The 18,143-nt window shown below is 39.3% G+C and overlaps 1 protein-coding gene and 1 non-coding gene across 7 annotated transcripts in view; both read left to right on the top strand.

Moving 5' to 3' along the window:
* The first annotated feature begins 329 nt into the window (after positions 1-329).
* trnat-agu (transfer RNA threonine (anticodon AGU)) lies at positions 330-403 on the top strand. Its single transcript has one exon. It is a non-coding gene; the product is annotated as a tRNA-Thr (tRNA).
* A 2,709-nt stretch (positions 404-3,112) lies between these two features.
* The window catches only part of srpk2 (SRSF protein kinase 2), a 74,989-nt gene continuing 59,958 nt past the window's right edge, over positions 3,113-18,143 (top strand). The window contains exons 1-2 of one of the 6 annotated variants that reach the window (XM_065957014.1): positions 3,113-3,213; positions 3,491-3,557. In XM_065957014.1, coding sequence (XP_065813086.1) covers positions 3,198-3,213; positions 3,491-3,557 — 83 coding nt within the window. In that variant the 5' untranslated portion in view covers positions 3,113-3,197. Of the gene's footprint in view, positions 3,214-3,340; positions 3,558-18,143 lie in introns of those variants that run through there. The other 5 variants (XM_065957012.1, XM_065957011.1, XM_065957010.1 and 2 more) reach the window with 5 other exon arrangements.

Genomic DNA, 18,143 nt, shown 5'->3' with positions numbered 1-18,143 from the left:
CACTTCGAACGATTGGTTAAGAGCCTGTCAATCACGAAGTTGGCGTTACCTTCACTGACGGGCTCAAAACCGGACGTTTCGGTTTCAATGAACAAACTAGCGTGATATGATAACAAGACAATTCTGAATTTAAGATTTACTGGTATATCAATTTATGTTCCTCAAGTGCAGGTAGATTCAGGTTAGGGGGGGGGGGCGATGTTTTACCAAATAATTTGATAAAAGTTTAACTAATTTATGTAGGCTATTATTTCTGTAGTCCACCTTGTCATCATGGTGCGATCATTTGCTATGTGACTCTGTCGGTTTTATTTTTGGCAGCAGATGGCGGCGCCGTGGCTTAGATGGTTAAAGCGCCTGTCTAGTAAACAGGAGATCCTGGGTTCGAATCCCACCGGTGCCTTTTCAACAATCACGACCCCACGACACATCATCGACACTGTCCCACTTCTGTTCAACACATGAGAAATACTGTCAACATAGCATATAGACCCTATGTAAGGGAAAGACTAAAGTAATAAATTAGAATTGCCCCACTGTCTGGTAAACAACGCCTTCATATGATAAGACTGCTGGCAGTGGTTTGTATTCCTATACAGTAGCCTACTTCGTTTTAAACCTGATTCAGTCTTCATAGAGTAGTGTTGAATTTCCTGTTGGGATGCAATACGATGCGTTTTAATAGCAGAGTTTTTAATGTAAACCAGATGCAGATTGTTATCCTTTGCATGCAAAAGAAAACAATCAAGTAGCCTCCCAAAACATTTTTTTTTCATGGATATCCTTTTTTTTTTTTTTTAATGTTTAGTAGGATAATACGACAGAGGATTAGGGCCATGTTAAAAATATATATTTTTTAATTTCGAGATTACACTCGTAAATTTACGAGAATAAAGTCGTAAATTTGCGAGAATAATCTTGTAAATTAACGAGTTCGAGACCAGTGACCAAAATGATTAAAGTAGAAAATGAGGAAAGTAGAGTATTTTCCTCTTCAGACAACTTCCTCCAAATCAGTGTGGTTCTTTCTTCGGAAAAGCCAAAGTTTATTGCAGTATCTTTTCAGGTTCCTGATATTTTATGACAATCTGAAGATGATCTGCCAAAAGCATGTGTAGTTTCATATTTGCAAAAGTAAAGCCCCAACACAACTATTTTTGTCTGTTGCACTTGTCTGCTTTGTTAAAATGTCTAATGTGCAGAGCCAGTTTGTACTACAGAGGATTAAGGCCACGTTAAAAAAAATTTTTTATATATATTTTGAGATTAAAGTAGTAAATTTACGAGAATAAAGTCGTAAATTTCTGAGTATAAAGTAGTAAATTTACGAGAATAAAGTCGTAAATTTATGAGGAAAAAGCAAGCAGCAACCTCCAGTCTCGAAAAATGAAGTTAAAAAAACTGCAGTTCGTCGAGTGTCCACTTGAGGCTGGCTCCAGAAGCACCAGAAGTGCCATAAGCCCACAGCCAAAAAAGCCCGTTTTTACAACATAAATTAACATGTTTACAGCTTGGTACAAAAAAAATAGGTCTGATTAGCTCATGTCTTGATCGACACACACTGTACAGGGAGTGAATGTTTTGATGACTCATCCGTTTTGATTTGATGAAGGATAAGAGTTATTCACAACAAGGCCTGTAGCTGACCTGCTTGACAGGCGGGCGCAGTGTAACGGTTTGTCAGGATGCTTAAAACTCGCCTCAGCTCCAGCTCTCAGCCTTTTGCTAGGTTGACTGAAGGTAAGGGTGAGACAGCATTTCAAGCATGGAGTCGATGGTTGAGACCCCACTGAGACTGCAATTCTAATATGGATGCGCCCATCGATTAGACTCATTTTATGCCTCCGTAACAGACGGGTGACGTCACTCAGGGTTCGTCCAGTAATATTTACAGTCTAATTATTATTATTCTCATAAATTTATGACTTTATTCTCGTAAATTTACGGGTTTAATCTTGAAATTAAAAAAAAAAAAAAATTTTTTTAACATGGCCCTAATCCTCCGTCGTAGGATATAGTCCACTTGTTAAGGCTAAAATAATCAGCCTAATTTGTTTGTAATAATTGATCAATAGCTGAGAAAATGTAAGGTCTTGGCTACATTTCTTATTTGGTGTCATAAGAAGAAGGCTGTCAAATAAGCCTAGTGAAAATTTCCCTCAATTTCCTATTCCTATAGGCTACCTAACAAGGCCTTTATGAATTGTGCCATTTTACTTAGACTATTAAGGGTATGTGGACTAGTATTTTGACGTTATCCATAACCCTTAGAAGCTATTCCATTTAGTTAACCATTGATAGATAAGATAGATAGATAGATAGATAGATAGATAGATAGATAGATAGATAAGATAGATAGATAGATAGATAAGATAGATAGATAGATAGATAGATAGATAGATATGGATAGATAGATAGATAGATAGATAGATAGATAGATATAGATAGATAGATAGACAGATAGATAGATAGATAGATAGATAGATAAGATAGATAGATAGATAGATAGATAGATAGATAGACAGATAGATAGATAGATAGATAGATAGATAGATATAGATAGATAGATAGACAGATAGATAGATAGATAGATAGATAGATAAGATAGATAGATAGATAGATAGATAGATAGATAGATAGACAGATAGATAGATAGATAGATAGATAGACAGATAGATAGACACTGCAACTCAGTTTTTTGTCATTTAAAACAGGGTTCCTATTTCTTTATTAGAGCTATACATTTTAAATGGCCTAATTAAAATAAAATGAAAAAGTTAGGCTGTTATAAAACCAATACAACTGTGGTGCTCCACTCAGTTTGAACAGTCAGGCAGGGGTTAATCAGACCGACATAAAGCATTACTAGTTCACATGCACCGAACCTTAAATTTAACACATTTAGCAGGTAGCCTTAACTTTGTAGGAAGAAATGTTTGTGGCCTACTACTACTACTACTGCTACTACTACTAATATGGTCTATCAATTTGGACTGCGCATGTCCAAGCAGTTCTGCACGCGACTCCCACTTCAAACGGCAGAGGGAGCGCGTGCCATCTTTAGGTTGTGTGTGTGTGTGTGTGTGTGTGTTGGTGTTTGTGAGAGAGTGTGTGTGTGTGTGTGTGTAAGAGAGGAAGGGAGAATCCGGCTCTTGCCACCGAGCTGCCCGCTCCTGCTGAGGGGAAGAGGAGGAAACATGAGCTCCAGGAAAGGTGTGTATCCTTCTGCCTTCAGACTGAGCTCCGCCAACACAGTTCTAGTCTTTTATTTAATATGAAAGGTGGCGGAAGTTACGCTGGTTAGAATCTACCGGAGCACGCTAAAAGACGCTATATGACTGTATATGACCCGTGCCAAACACATTCAGATGATGTGTGTTTGTTCTCTCTCTCTCTCTCTCTCTCTCTATCCTCCGTCCCTCTTGCACCCATCCCTGGACTCGGACGGTGGATATGCCCGCGGATAACAAACACACCCTCACCCCGGCAGTGATGGCCATCCAGGCCAGAAAAAGGAGGCCAAAGGGGAAGAAAGACAGAACAGGTCACAATCGGAGGTAAGTGGGGCGGCGGTTCATGACCGTGCGACGTAGTGAGAGTGAAGTGTTTGTTTGCCGGGGTTTGATGTGTTGGGCAGCGGGGTGGCTCACCGTATGACGCCGGTGCTGCTGCACGGTGCGTTGGCGGTATAGACTGTGAGCACATATGGCAGATAGGTGTGTATTTTCATCCCCACAGACTGCTTTTTTTTTGCGGTATGGGAAGTTGAAATTTTACGTTAGTGGACTGGGTATCTGGTCCCACTTTAACTCCCTAATGGTTGTTTCCAGTAACAATTTGCATGTAACCTACAGTTTGATTTACACCTATAGGCTCTGGTTGCAATATAATATTGAACTGGTAAGCTTTGACAGATGTGACAGATCATTTCTTTGGCACCCTTTGCAGCAGTGATGGCACCGTGAGATGGATAAGGAGTATTCGCCAAGCCTATTTGAGGATCTCGCATGATTTTTTTTGGATTATGTAACATTTCTTGACTATATGAGAGCCTTGTATCCTGGTGTATCACTGGGTTTGTCTGGCAGTCCTTAAAGGGAAGATGCACGGGAATATCTCGGCGTGATCTCCGCGGCGTGAGCAGCGCAGTGGCCAAGTGAAGTGCATGCGAATTGGAGTGGAGTGAGTGGGGGGCTTTGACTTCATGGCATGATGCTATTGGAGCGACGTCACTGGTAGTCGAAAAAGGCATCAATTAGGTGATACCAAAGGTGTGACCACCTCAGGGGGGCTGCTTCTAGAATGTACTAGATTTAAAAAAAAAAAAAAAAAAACCTGCACATTTAAATGCAGCATACAGATGTATGTTAAAAAAAAAATCCATTCATAAAGACAGTTAAGCAAATATTCAGTTTGAAAAATTATCAGAAAATGTCAGTCTTCAAGTGCTGGATTTCCACCTGTTTCAGGACCTTTTCCAGAAGCAGCTATCTTGAATAAAAAAAAAAATCCAGTGGTTGTTCTGGGATTTCTGGAGATGTTGTGGAAGTGGTCCTGCCTTGTGCCCAGTGTATGCTGGGATATAGTGAGGGTTTAATCCTGATAGGGATTAAACAACAGAAAACAACGAGTGGATCAGAGAAGAATGATCTTAGATTACATGCAGTAGACCTAAGGCTGGCAGAAATTGCTATTTGTGTTATAGCTTCATCTGTAGATTATATACGGCGACTCTCATAGGAATAAATGAGAATCATCAAAGCATTTAATCTAGTTTGACTAAAGGATTTGTTCTATGTACAGTACTTGAACTTTTCTGAGCAGACAATTTGTTTTGAAATCAGACTTCCACCATCTGAAGGGTAGACAGTGTTGTCTAATTCTGAACTATGGATCATTATACTAATTATACCAGAATCTCTAAATAGTCTGATCCATGTTAAATGGTAACACTCATTTAGATATTTAATCTTGATTTATACCTCAAGGATTCATACAGGCTGGTTACTGTAAATGATTTACATGTAAATGTGATTATTCTCTATTTATGTGATCTTTCCATGTAACAACACTTCATACGTCGAATCTAAATCTCAGATACATAATGTCGCGTGCAAATGAAATACATCATGATAGGGTTTGGCAAGATATCGCTGTATTACTTGGCAGACCACTTAGTGCATGAGATTAAATTTGAAGATGTACTGATCCAGTCAAATTTTAAAAGCTTCACGTATGACTGCATCGTCTTAGTTTGAGCTCTGGCTCTCTGGCTCTTTCTTTGACAATTTAACAAATCCACTCAGACATAAATTCATCAATTCATTTCCAACTGTTTTGAGACATGTTCCACGTCATGGTCATATAGTGGCACCAGGGCAAGCAGACACACCCCTTATACACACACACACACACACACACACACACACACACACACACACACACACACACACATACACACTCTCAACAACACACTCTTTTTCTTGACTTCTCTTACACCCGTTCTCACTTTTCAAAGAGAGAGTTCATGCTTGAGGGTTGTGTTCTGCTTTGATCCAGAGTCCTGCCCGGCCTGCGCTGAAGGGCTTCCCACAGCGGAGACAAGCTTTGTTTTCAGAAACCACAACAAACTCACATACACACATACACACACATATCCACCACAGATATGCTGTAATATTAAGAGCTTTGTGTACTCAGGGAGAAAAGATTCAGACCAGTCATTGTCCCTCGACTTTGATCTTGAGCCTGATTTAAGCTGATACAACTTCCCATGACTGAATAAAATAATTCAGATGTACACACATACACTTTCAGTGAATGCATGTGCACACATACAGAATAACTAACCCTAGTCCCCATGAAGTTGAAACATTAGGGCAGTGGTACTCAATAGGTGGGTCAGGAGAACCCAAAAGTGGGTCCCAAAGGTGTTTCAGTGGGTCATGAAGGTGTGCTTTGAAGAAAAACGGTGTCAAAAGGTCTATAAAGCACTTCTTTAGCACGATCAGTTTCTTTGTTCTCTCACACTTTGTACCATCTGAGGTCCAAGATGGCTGCGAAAGATGGTTACTCACAAATGAGACTGGTTCTGTTGGAGCTTTCGATCTGTTAAAAGGGAGGTTTTTTTTTCTTGCCATTGCTGCCAAGTGCCTGCTCTTATTGGGATGTAAGCTTTCTGTCAAAGATATTACAAAGAAGGTGAACCACGTAAATGTTAGTTTATGTAAATTCAAACAGTTAAGCATTTTGTTGTTTGCATGTTGGTGGTTACATTTATCTCTGGGTAGAGGCTCAATTAACTTAAAGTCAGTCTTGTTTTTTTAGCTGGTGATAAAGAATAGCAAAACGGATCTCTAATCACAGGAACCTGTATCAGAAATCACCAGATTTGTTGTGTTTTTCTGAATGCCGTAAATCTTAAGATTCAAATGTAGATTTTGAAAGAAAAAAACTGGCTACTTTAAGATACTATCACCATGTACACTGTGTATTCGCAGCAGCAAATATGGCACATCAGAATTTGTTGACAGAATCCATTGTTCAGGAATAATTTATTACATTTTCTTCTTCACAGACTGAGAATCAATGCAATGATTATATTTCTGCTACACCCAGGAGAGAACTTTAGCAAACATGTTGGAGTAAAACTACATCAGTGCTGAGCAGCCGAGTGTCTGTAAACAAGAAAACAATCTATTGGCCTTGCAGCTACAAGTCTTCAAATACCTTTTTCAAGTTTTTATCACATCTGTTGGATGTGCTGACCAAACAACATCTACCAGGCTTGGAGCAAATTTCAAAGACACCAGTTTTGATTTGTAAGCACTGTTGTGCCTTGTTATATTTTTGTAGGATTTATGGACGAAAAAGATCACAGCATTTGCTCTTTGTGTGTGTGTGTGTGTGCGTGTGTGTACTTGTATTTTGTGTGCAGGAAATGCTTTGAACTTAGGTTTGGCCCTCAAGAAAAGTTCATACCAAGTTCACTTTGACTCACCATCCACTTAAATTGTTCAACTTTTAGTTTTGTCTTTTGAAGTCTGAACTATAGTCGTGTTTTTCATCCCTTTATTTCATCAATAGGTGTGCGTGTGTGTACGTGTGTGCTAGTAAGAGAAAGAGAGAAAGATATTCAAGTTTCGATGTCAAAGGCTTAGGCTGTGTATTCACTTGTTTTCACCATATTGGTCTCACCTCAAGGCCTGTTATCTAAACAAACAGGATTAAACAAAAGCTGCGAATAGGATTTTGTATCAATAATTAGTTGCTTAATGTTCTTTTATATGCCAAACATTTTAATGATTAGTTAAAAAAACGATCTTTTGGCTGTGGACGATTGAGGAAATGATGGACAAATGGATCCACAATTGCAAACAATGGTAAACTGCAGCTCTAAAACAACAGAGTTGTTGTTAGTCCAGCAGGTTGAGATATAACACCAAAGGTGAAGCCTTGATTTCCATTCTTCTTGCAGCATCTCTTATATCAGCAAGTTCAAACATTTTCATGAATCTGCTGCCACTACAGTTTATCCTCATTGTTGATCATAGAGCCAATTTCCTTCTCAGCTTATTTAAAAAGCTCTTTTTTATTTTAAAATGTTACCAAATGGTCATAGATGTTAATCATTGTTAATCAATAGTTAAGGGTTGATGATCTTTAGATTGCTTGTTCTTTCCCAACGTACTCTCCAAAAAAACACATTAGCTGTTTTCTCATATGCACTTCTGTTTTTTTTCTAAATAACATTTTACGGCAGCCTAGCCCTGAAATTGTCCAAAGTTAAAGTCACACATCCCTCGCAGCGTGAAGTTTTTCCGGTCCAATAAGAGTGGGATGGGTCTGATATGATTGGACAAATCTACAGTATCAACAAAACAGTGGAGAAGAAGATCCTAGCAATTGCACATGTTTGCTTATTGGTTATATGTATGTGATCACCATGCTCACCTGTGTTCCTGACTTTTACCTGCTAGTCAATTCAATTTATTTTGTATAGCGTCAACTCATAACAAGTGTTATAGCAAGACACTTTACAAAAAGCAGGTAAAATACCTTACTCTTTGTCTGTTAACATTACAAAAGAGCAGGTAAAAAGACCTTACTTATTGCTATATCACAAAGACCCGGCCTATCCATCATGAGCACTTTAGCAAAGCAGCAAAAGTTACATTGGTAAGAAAAAACTGCCTGATTAAAAGGCAGAAATCTTCGGCCGGATCCCTGGCTCATGACGAAACAGCCTTCACAGGCCTAGACTGCGCCAGGGTTGGAAAGGGATAGGGGGAGAGATGGGATAAGATGCAGGAAGAGGGATAGGGACAGACCGTCCATCAACAATCCGGTGGGGGGGGGGGGTTGTTCTAGTCACACATCAGCTAACGCCAACTCCATGCTAAAATGTAACTTGTGTAAAGTTGGGGTAAAAAAATGTTGCCTTTTGTGTTCACACATCATAGCTCACTCAGAAAATTCAAGGACATTTTCAGGAGTTTTGCGAATGCATGATATCCAGTTGACCATCACTTAGGATAATTTTGTCTGAACGATCAAAGTGATTGGTTTTCGATTAATCATCTCATCAATTGTTAAATGTAATGTTTCAGCTGAGCACACTTTCCAGAGCCCAAAGTGATGTTCAACTTGCTCCAACTAACACTTTGAAACACAAATATGTTTTGCTGTAAGAAAACAGCATATCAATAAGAACCTTTTATGAAGAAATATTTGACATGTTTGCTTTAAAAAACACCAAAGACAACCACATTTAAACTTGCAATATTCAGTCAGTCATTAGTTGCCTAATTGAGGTCATTTACAGAGATCATAATAACAAATTAGTTTCAAATGACTTTTTATAACACACAGCACAAAAAAACATCCACACTACAAGTCCTTTGGGGGGAAAAGAAAAAAAGAAAAACAAGTCCTGGAACTCAACCAAACCAGTTACTTTTGTATTTAGGCCTGAAGCCATAGCTTCTACGAACATGTTTTATTTACTCTTATGAATACAGTCCTGTAATGATATTATTGTCCTGTAAGTAGTCAGATGATGATTTCCACCAGGCCCTGTTGTTTGTTTTAAAAGAGTTTTATAACTTAAACAAACTAAATCAAGAGAGCTTTGCAGGTTGCTGCAGGAGAAACAGAAACAAAAGTACTCTCTTCTCCGATAAGATAAGTGCAGTCATGAGCCAAAGCTTTTTCTGACATTTGACTTCTATTCCTCCCCTTTAGTGAGTTTGGGCTCTCTATTAAAATAAATGGACTGGCATGCCCTTTTGTTGTGCATGTTGTCATAGAAACACTGGCTGTAAGGCTGTAAAACCAGGGACGACAATAATGGAGGGAGTCGTCACCATGATCACAAGCACAACAATGATGCAGGAGTTTGGAGGCATGGCAGGGAGAGTTGGTACCTATTTTTAAGATGGCCAGTAACTTAACAGATTCATATAATTGAATCACTTTATTTACACAGACTTTAACTACGTCTCTCTTTTCATTGATCTTTGATACCCATCCATTGAAATTGTGTAAGTAGACCTAACAGTCAACTCTAGACCGTTGAATCTGCCTTTCATATTACAGATTGTTAAATGTGTGTGCTTCTTCTCATATTGGATTCAGAGCAAGTTTAAGTAGCTGAGACCTTGATTTGAATTTCCTTCTAGCCTAAACGACTCTCCGTCAGCATACTAAAACATGCCAGGGTTGTGAGTGTGAATGTGATATAGAGAGACAGAGGTAGAATAGCATCCATTAGTCATAACTTTCCCAGACAGAGCACCAGTGCGTCTATATGCTAATACTCTTCCTGGGATGTAAATCTGTGAGCTTGCAGTGCCCATCGCCCATCGTGAAATGAGCTGACTCTAACCTGACTAATGTTCCCACACATTGCACTGTAAACTGCATTGATTTTTGTTGGGCTCTTTTTTCCAGCCAGTAGTCTTTGACTGAATGAAAGGGCAGCTGGCTGGAACACAGCGCAGAGATGAGGCAGGGATTATTCACTGATATCAACAGGCAGCAAAGAGATGCTGGAGGCAGTCACGATTTAAAATAACACGTCAAGATTTCTACTTGATTGATTTTTAAATGTGACGCTGAGATGTGAGATAGACCATAGAAAGATATTTTTTTCAGTTAACAGGCACACACAAAATAACAATCCCAACAGAAATGTGTATCGATAGTAATGCACACTGCAGACTCAAACTTGTTCTGAAGCATACATTGATTCTCACATAAAAAGCATATAAACTCCCCCCCAAAAAGTTTGGAAACGTTATTTCGGGCACTTGTGTTGCCCCTTTAAAAATACTAATTGGTGTTGTATTTTATATCGTTGGAAAGCCTGATTAGTCACCTTTACAACGAGGTATAACTTGTAAGGATCGTGCATTCCTGGAATATGCGACACAGCTAAACGTGTGAGTAGCGCCCAAAAAAAATGTGCTAAAATCCCCTGCAATGTTCTTCTGTTGGTATTCACTCCTGTTTTGAGCTTCAAGTGCTGTCAGGTGTGTGTCAGTTACGGGTGTATGACTGGCACCTGATTGACAGCACTTGTGGGATCATCTTGGGCATGCTGTTCATGCCAGAGTGACCAACACAACCACGCTGGTTGACCTTCAACAACTCCTGGTTGAGGAATGGGATGCCACCCAATTCCGAATTGTGACCAGTATGAGGAGGAGGTGCCAAGCTGTTGTGGCTGTGTATGGATCTTCCACACGCTACTGAGGTCCCTGACAGTGTAAAATGAATAAAGTGTAAAAAACGTATTCCTGAATTGCATTAATCATCAAGCAACTCAAAACAGGAGTGAATACCAACAGAAGGGGATTTTGGCACATTTCTTTGGGACGCCACCCACACGTTTAGCTGTGTTGCACATTCCACCAATGCACGATCCTTACAAGTTATACCTCGTTGTAAAGGTGACTTATTAGGCATTCCAACGATATACCAGATTAGACCTGAAAGACCTAAAAAAGCTGTTTAATGATCCAATTGTATCGGCTATGGAACAGTAAATGTTGTGATGCGACCGAATAAAAAAACCCACCTCAACAAGTTCTGTTACCATAATTCAGGTATGTTAGACATGTTGCTTTTTCATTGACAATGTAAGAGTGGATTATTGACTATTGCAAAGCTCTTAAATCTTCCTTTGAATGTATGTTTGTATTTTGTCATGCGTAAGATCAGCCTGTGGTTGTGATCATTGATCTTCTGTTGATAAGCAAGTGGTAAGCAAAAGGTTCCCTGCTAATAGAATTAATATATTCCCTGCGGGGCTGGGCAGTCCATCTAATGTAGCTGAGGAGGAATACCAGTGGTCTAAGAGTTGGCCGCATGCCCCGGTTTTAGGAGCAAACCATGGAGGGTTGAAGGCCAGTATGTAATATATAACAGTGACGTTAGGAAGCGCTCAGAGATTCGATCTTGTGTGAGTAGATTTGTAGTGCTCAGCCAATAGCGCTTCCCTCATCAATACTGCAGCCCTGCTGGATGGAGCTGATGGCGGGTTGCTGAGAGCCGAGCATGTGAGCTGCATGTAGAGACACAGAGGGGAGAGAGAGAAACAGTGAAAGGCATGCTGTAATCCAGAGAGATGGAGCAAAGATAGAGAATTGCAGGGAGGTAAACTGAGAGTGTGAGAAGGAGTATGTGTGAGCCAACAAATAGCAACAGGAAAGCCAGGGATGGAGAGAGCGAGTAAGGAAATTAGAGGATGACACAGGGCAGCTGAAGGCAGGAAATGAGCGTTGGTACTTAAAACTGCTGCGTTGGACACATGGGGAAAGCACATACATTGGTTGCTGAATGCTAAGCAGATGAATGTTATAGGATAGCTGAGGTTGATTTTTAGTATCTTATTTATCCATTTGCAGGCACAATCTTTTAAAATGTGTCATTACAAGTCTGACCTGCAGTACAAGCGGTATGGAGGGTCCACCATATTAAGTCCGTCCCAAACCAATTAGCGGGGAGTGGTAGTGGGTTATAAAACCCTCCACCAGCGAGTCTGCACCGATGCCGACTTTCGGATCACGTGCAACACGCCTATTGTGTCCGGTCGTCATGGATGAAGCAACCTGTGAGTTCCGTACAAGTGCCTATAAACACTGCTCCAACTAAGACAGACATTTGATATCGTCATACAGACATTAACAACTTCAAATGTGTATTGTATTGATGATCAAATATATGTTTATTTATTGTAAAGTGTTTCATATTTACATGGACTTTTGCAAAATCAAAAGAATATTAAATCATGTTGCAGACAACTTTTCGCTGTTAATATTTATTCTTTATTTTTCTACTTTTGATGTCTTTCTGAAATCTCAATTCAACAATAAAAAATACACGTTTTGCTGCTCTGATGTTCAATGATATTATCCTCGTCTTTTAATTTAGGACACCCTGTTCTATGAAATTACGATGAATTAACTTAAATTATAAATTACAATAAACAATGTAGGCTCAATCAAATAGTTTTGTTATAAGTCTTCACTAATATAACTGAAGAAGAATAAGAATAATCTAGGCTACATAAATATTTTTACAGAATTAGCTACAAAAAAAAAAGCCGTTCCCGCAAGATACTGCTGAGTAACCATGGTAACATACAGTTCCTGTTTCCACCTGAGAGAGGGAAGTTTTTCCCAAAGCCTGCAGCTGTATTTCTACCCTACTACCCTACACCTTGATGAAGGAGACTTCATTCAGCTGCGAGTGTAACTTCTAACGGAGTGCACTCCGTCACGGAGGGTGTAGGGTGTAGGGGTTGGTTTGAAAAAGGGCCAGAGTTTCTCTTCTTTGCCGCTACGTTCACGTCTGTCACTCCTAAACTCACCTGCATGCTGTCATTGGCTGAGGGAAACACTTGTTTCTGTAAAACCAAAACAATTTGTTAATAGTTGCTTAAAAGGCTCCATACAGCTATTAGTAGCTGCAGAGAAATGCGATATTCTCCTTAGGTTCTTCACTTAAAAAGACTCCTGTCATTGTATGCAGATATTTATTTCATTGCCAATCTCTGGACAGCTTTTGCATTATAACACAGATCACAGACACTGGCATGTGACACGAATTGGTGTCGGAAGCGTTGTAGTTTCTGGTTGTGGTCCAAGTAGTATTTTCCACCTGTGGTCTTGCAGAATATAGGCTCTAGTTTCCATCTGATAGGTTTCCAGAAGAATCAATCAATATGTAAGAATATTGATTAGTTCAGTGTAATCTGATGGAAAACCATTTCATGCAGAAGAGTCTGTCATCTGCCTTAATTTGTTTTTCATAGTCCTAAAATGTCATGATAAAAATCCCCAACAGGAACAGAATTGAGATTGATGAACATAAATTCAGACTGTCTGACAGATTGGCTGTGCCCCTCTCAGATCATTCATTGTTATGTACTGAATGGAAATTTGATATCAGGTACTTCCTCTGTGATGTCTGAGTGGTAATGATTTCCTTCATGGTGGTCACGGTGCCGGTGTTACTATGGGTTGGACAAACGACGGCATCAAAACATTTCAAATTGTGCTTGATAACAGGCTGGATTGCAGGTATTTTGAGTTTATTAGGCACCTGCACCGATTTCACCGCAGAAGAAATGACCAGTGCCTCTCCACAACAGGGGCCCAGTTTCAATTTATACACACAGCAGCACTGTAACTTTGTGCATAATTTAAATGTCCAGACACGCCAATAGGATCGTTCAGAATCTTAGATTGATGTGTTTTCTACATATCCAAAAGGTGCCACACTGACAGTTGGCGTTCTTAGAGTGGAAGAGTGGAGTGAAACAGCAGTTAAAGGTAAACAGTTGAAGAAGACCTTCATACTGTACATACGACACAAAAAAAATCATCACCTACACTGCTTAACTCACAGATAATAGAGAGTTAAAGCTCAGCTTAGAAGCATTTAACTAAATCGAATCAGCACATTAATGTGTTGTAGTGAGAACTGACGCTGATCTTGGAAGTTGGCTCATACTAAACCTTGAGGACTCGGATATGCACTCAGACTCGGGTAGTGGGGACTGGATCTCGGATTTTTACTCCGGTAATGTGGACTTGACCAGATTTGTCTTTGGCGACTCAAACTCGAGACTTGGTTGTGGTTGCTGAGGTGTGTTGACTTAACTAAAACACTGGCTGACTTTGCTCCACCTTTCCAAAGTGTGTTTGTCTGATTAGGGGAGCTTGAGCTTAAGGATTTTCCTACCGCTTTCCCAGGATATCAGCCAGGGAGAGAGCTAAATCACAGCAAATGTGCAGAATTAATAAGAGTGAGTGAACAGATAGAGCAAGAGAGAATTAAAAAGGTAGGATTCCAGTGTTCACATGTGTGTGTGTGTGGTCCAAATAGGATTTTTCCAACAAGGGACAAAAAGCAGACATTTGTTTCTCTTGCCCTCTGAAGTGTGGTCCAGCTCTGCAGTTGCAGTTCAGTGGGTCATCATGGGAAGAGGCAGGGAAGGCATTAATAGGGCATGTAATTCTGTGAGGACAGGAGCTTCTCACAGTCGGGGAGGCTGAACACTGCATGACCCCACCACTGCCACCTTGTGGGCAGTTTGGAAGAAAGCATTGTGCTAATGAAGATATAGTATACTGTATTTCTGCTGGATATTGTCTGCCTTGTCTATGCCTTTAGAATATTGTCATTATTTCCAGCAAACTTTCAATGTTCTTTTTTGGATTTGTTAGATTATTTATTTATTTAATGCAAAAATAAAGAAAATAACCAATGTAAAAAAAAAGCTTTAAAAGCATCACTGAAATGTAAAGTCCCTCTAAAGGGCATTTTCTTTTCTGCTAGTCATACAGTTTAAGTTGATCTTAGGCCTGAAACATTTCTTCTTCTTGAACATAAAGTACAGCCCTTTGGGCATTTCCTTCGAAAAAAGTGTCATACAGCGTTCTTTATTACAAAGGGAAACAGTGTTGCAGTATGCAGCCCTGATAAAGTGGAGATAATCTTTTATTTATCATCTGGGCTTTTAATAACAGTTTATGTAACAGGATAAAATTCTACCAGTGGAATATTTGTATGTACCGGCACATGTTGATGTTTCAGCACAAATAAACTTCATATTGTTTGAAGCTCTTCAAAATACCGGATACCTGATAATACCAAGGGTTTACTATGAAATGTTAATAACAGTACATTTGAGTCTAAAAATAAAAGTCTCACAGACAAGGGGAGGCTTCTTTAATCCCTTATGATCTGCCTCTCATGTAGACAGAACAACCTGTGTTTAGTAATCACCCTTCTTATTGCTGCTGATCATTGTTGTATATCCTGGTCTGTGTTGACACACTATTGGTCCACCTTGTGCAGCACTGCAAAACTAAATGCTACAGATCGCTTTAACGCCCAATTAAAAAAAACATTCCCAGATGGTGCTCAGTTAATAGCTCTTGCACTAAGTACAAAACCACTATTGATTTAAAGTAATTGACCCTTTTAAAATTAGGAAGAGCTAAAACAAAAATCTGAATCCCCAACGACACAGCAGACACATAAAGAAACTGCAACAAGATGATGTGCGTGCCAATATGCTGTATACGTCATCAGTGTGGTTTAATTGAGTGTAAGACATTTAACCATCAAACCGTTTTCCCACCAATAATCACAGATAATATGATGAAGGCAGACATAGGTACAACAGAGTAGAATCAATACTCATTCAAATGGTTTTAAATCGGTTGTGTCATCAAAAATCATTGCTTCTCATGCTTGTATGCTTCGTGGTCACAAGGTGTTTATCTGTCTCAGTATCTCCAAAGCACACCAACCCAGCTCTCTTGAGAGTGTGTGTATACATCCTATGTGTACATGTGTGTCCTTCATAATCCATGCATCTGCTCCGTTCCATCAAGGCCTGCTGCTGCGATTGTCAACACTGAGTAATTGGCTACGCGGCGCAGTCTGCTGTCCTCGTTTAGCACTTTATCCAAACATTGTGAGATATTCTTGTGAGCTGTACAAACATCAACGACTGAGATGATTCTAGCAATGCAGTTATAAATAGAAAAGGTGGGTAAACTTCCAGCTGGTCTACTGAACCAAACAATCACATAGGAATCCAGTGGCCAAATTTCAAATTTGGAAATATTTAAGGGCCTAACCAAACCACACACCGATGATCAACATTTTTATTTCAGAAACAGGAGAGTCCAATGCAAAAATTAGGGAAATCCACCGCAGATTAATGTATGTGTGTTTTTTATTTTAAAAACTGTTGAAATAGTTAATTGAAGAATGGACATACAAGCTGTTAATGTATTTTTTTTTACAATGATTTTAAGCGGCCCACACTGTGAGAACAACTGGTCTTATTGACTCCTTAAAGATACAAATACTCAATATTATGGCCCACTTAGTTTGATAGCACATAATCCAGAATTTTGTCGGCTGAATTAGGTTGAAAAACAAACTCTACCTTGGTTGACTTCCCTGAAAACTATGTGTGGTATCTGGTTGTGAGGGGGGGAATGACAGTTGTTGGCATGAAAAAAATATATATTTACAACAATCTGGTATCATTCCAGTTATCACAAGTTGCCTCCTCCTCCATACTTAATAATGTTACTCTTCATTCTGCAGAAAATGTCTATCTTCCAGTCCTCATTAACTTTTGGACTGCTTTTTCCCCGCTGGTCAAATACACCAACCAAACCAATCACTTATGAACAAAGGATGTTCTTGTAAATATACAATCCTCCATTTTTTTTAACCAACTCTTGCGTCATATACCGGTAACTTGTTATGATTCATTTTAGGTTCAATTACGTTGAAATTTTGTATGCTGTGTTTTCAGCGAGCTCTGATGATGTCATTGTTTAGGAGGACATGGTTGCGGGTTGCCTGGTTGAGATACATAATTCTGGTTTATCACAACTTTGGACCGCTTTCATAGTTAGGCTTCTCCAAAGTTGTCTTCTCATTATGGACCAATTGTGAGTCATATTTTTTCAGTACATTGTCCTTACACTGCAACTGCCTTTTTCTTGTGTGATTGCTGTTTAACACCGTTTGCTGTAGCCTAAACATGAAAGATGTAATCTCACATTAAGAGTCACACATTTAACCACCAGTTTTTGGCTCTGCAAGTTACATTTCAGCAGAACATCTGCAACGCGTATTATCATATTCAGTGAGTTGACGTAACGCTCACTGGTGACCACAGACGGCCTTCTCTTATATAATCACACTAGAAACACAGGGCGCTCATTGTACGCACACCCCCTCAGTTTGAGGTCAAAATTGTTTTCTCTGCCCAATATGACATGGGGAAAAAATACATTGTTATTTTTCTGTTCATGTGTTTTTCTTCTCTCAAAGTAATGAATTCTGCTCTCATCTGGTGCCCTCTATCCCACCATGCACACTTCAATCAAAGTGAAGATTGATATTTAGTCTTGGTGTATTTCTTCTCCTGTCCTATAGAGGGTAGCCAAGTCACAGTTTCTTGGTCCTGTTGTGAAAGGATGGTGCTGCATGTTTACTTACTGAAATAAATATTTGTAGGCAGTCCCTTTCCCGTCCATGATCACTGCAAGGCTTGCTGTTTCATGTAGGTCAACTAGGTGCACACAATTATCCAATTATTTTTCATTTCTTTTATTTCTCCATATAAATACATTACATTAAGGAACACTGCAGAGTGTAAGTAGCTGTGTAACATTGAAGAGCTATTCAATATCGTAGGTTGTAAAATCGTTCTTTGACCTGAGGAAATGTTCTTCTTTTATGTTCACTGCAATGTATTTAGTTTAATATACATGTATTTTTTAATATAGCCAGATGTGGCATTTGATGTTACTCTGAACAAGACTTACATTTCCTTAAAGTCACTGGAGTCCTATAAAAAAGTTGGCTCTCTTCTGGTGATGTGACAGGAGGCAGCCACATTAAACATAACATTGGCTCTGACCATCACCTATTTTAAAACTGCCCATTCTCCAACCTGTCCTACACTTCCCATCATGCAACTACAATGTTATACATCAGAGTTGATGATCTGATCCCTAATCTACATGCGTCTAGGTGAATCTGCTCAGAAAAAACATGGCTAAATAACTGTTTGTGATACAAGAATCTGAATGTCC

Source organism: Labrus bergylta, chromosome 7, assembly GCF_963930695.1.
Source record: "Labrus bergylta chromosome 7, fLabBer1.1, whole genome shotgun sequence".
NCBI lineage: Eukaryota > Metazoa > Chordata > Actinopteri > Labriformes > Labridae > Labrus > Labrus bergylta.
Note: the sequence above shows the minus strand (reverse complement) of the source record. Positions and strands in the feature narration are given on the sequence as shown.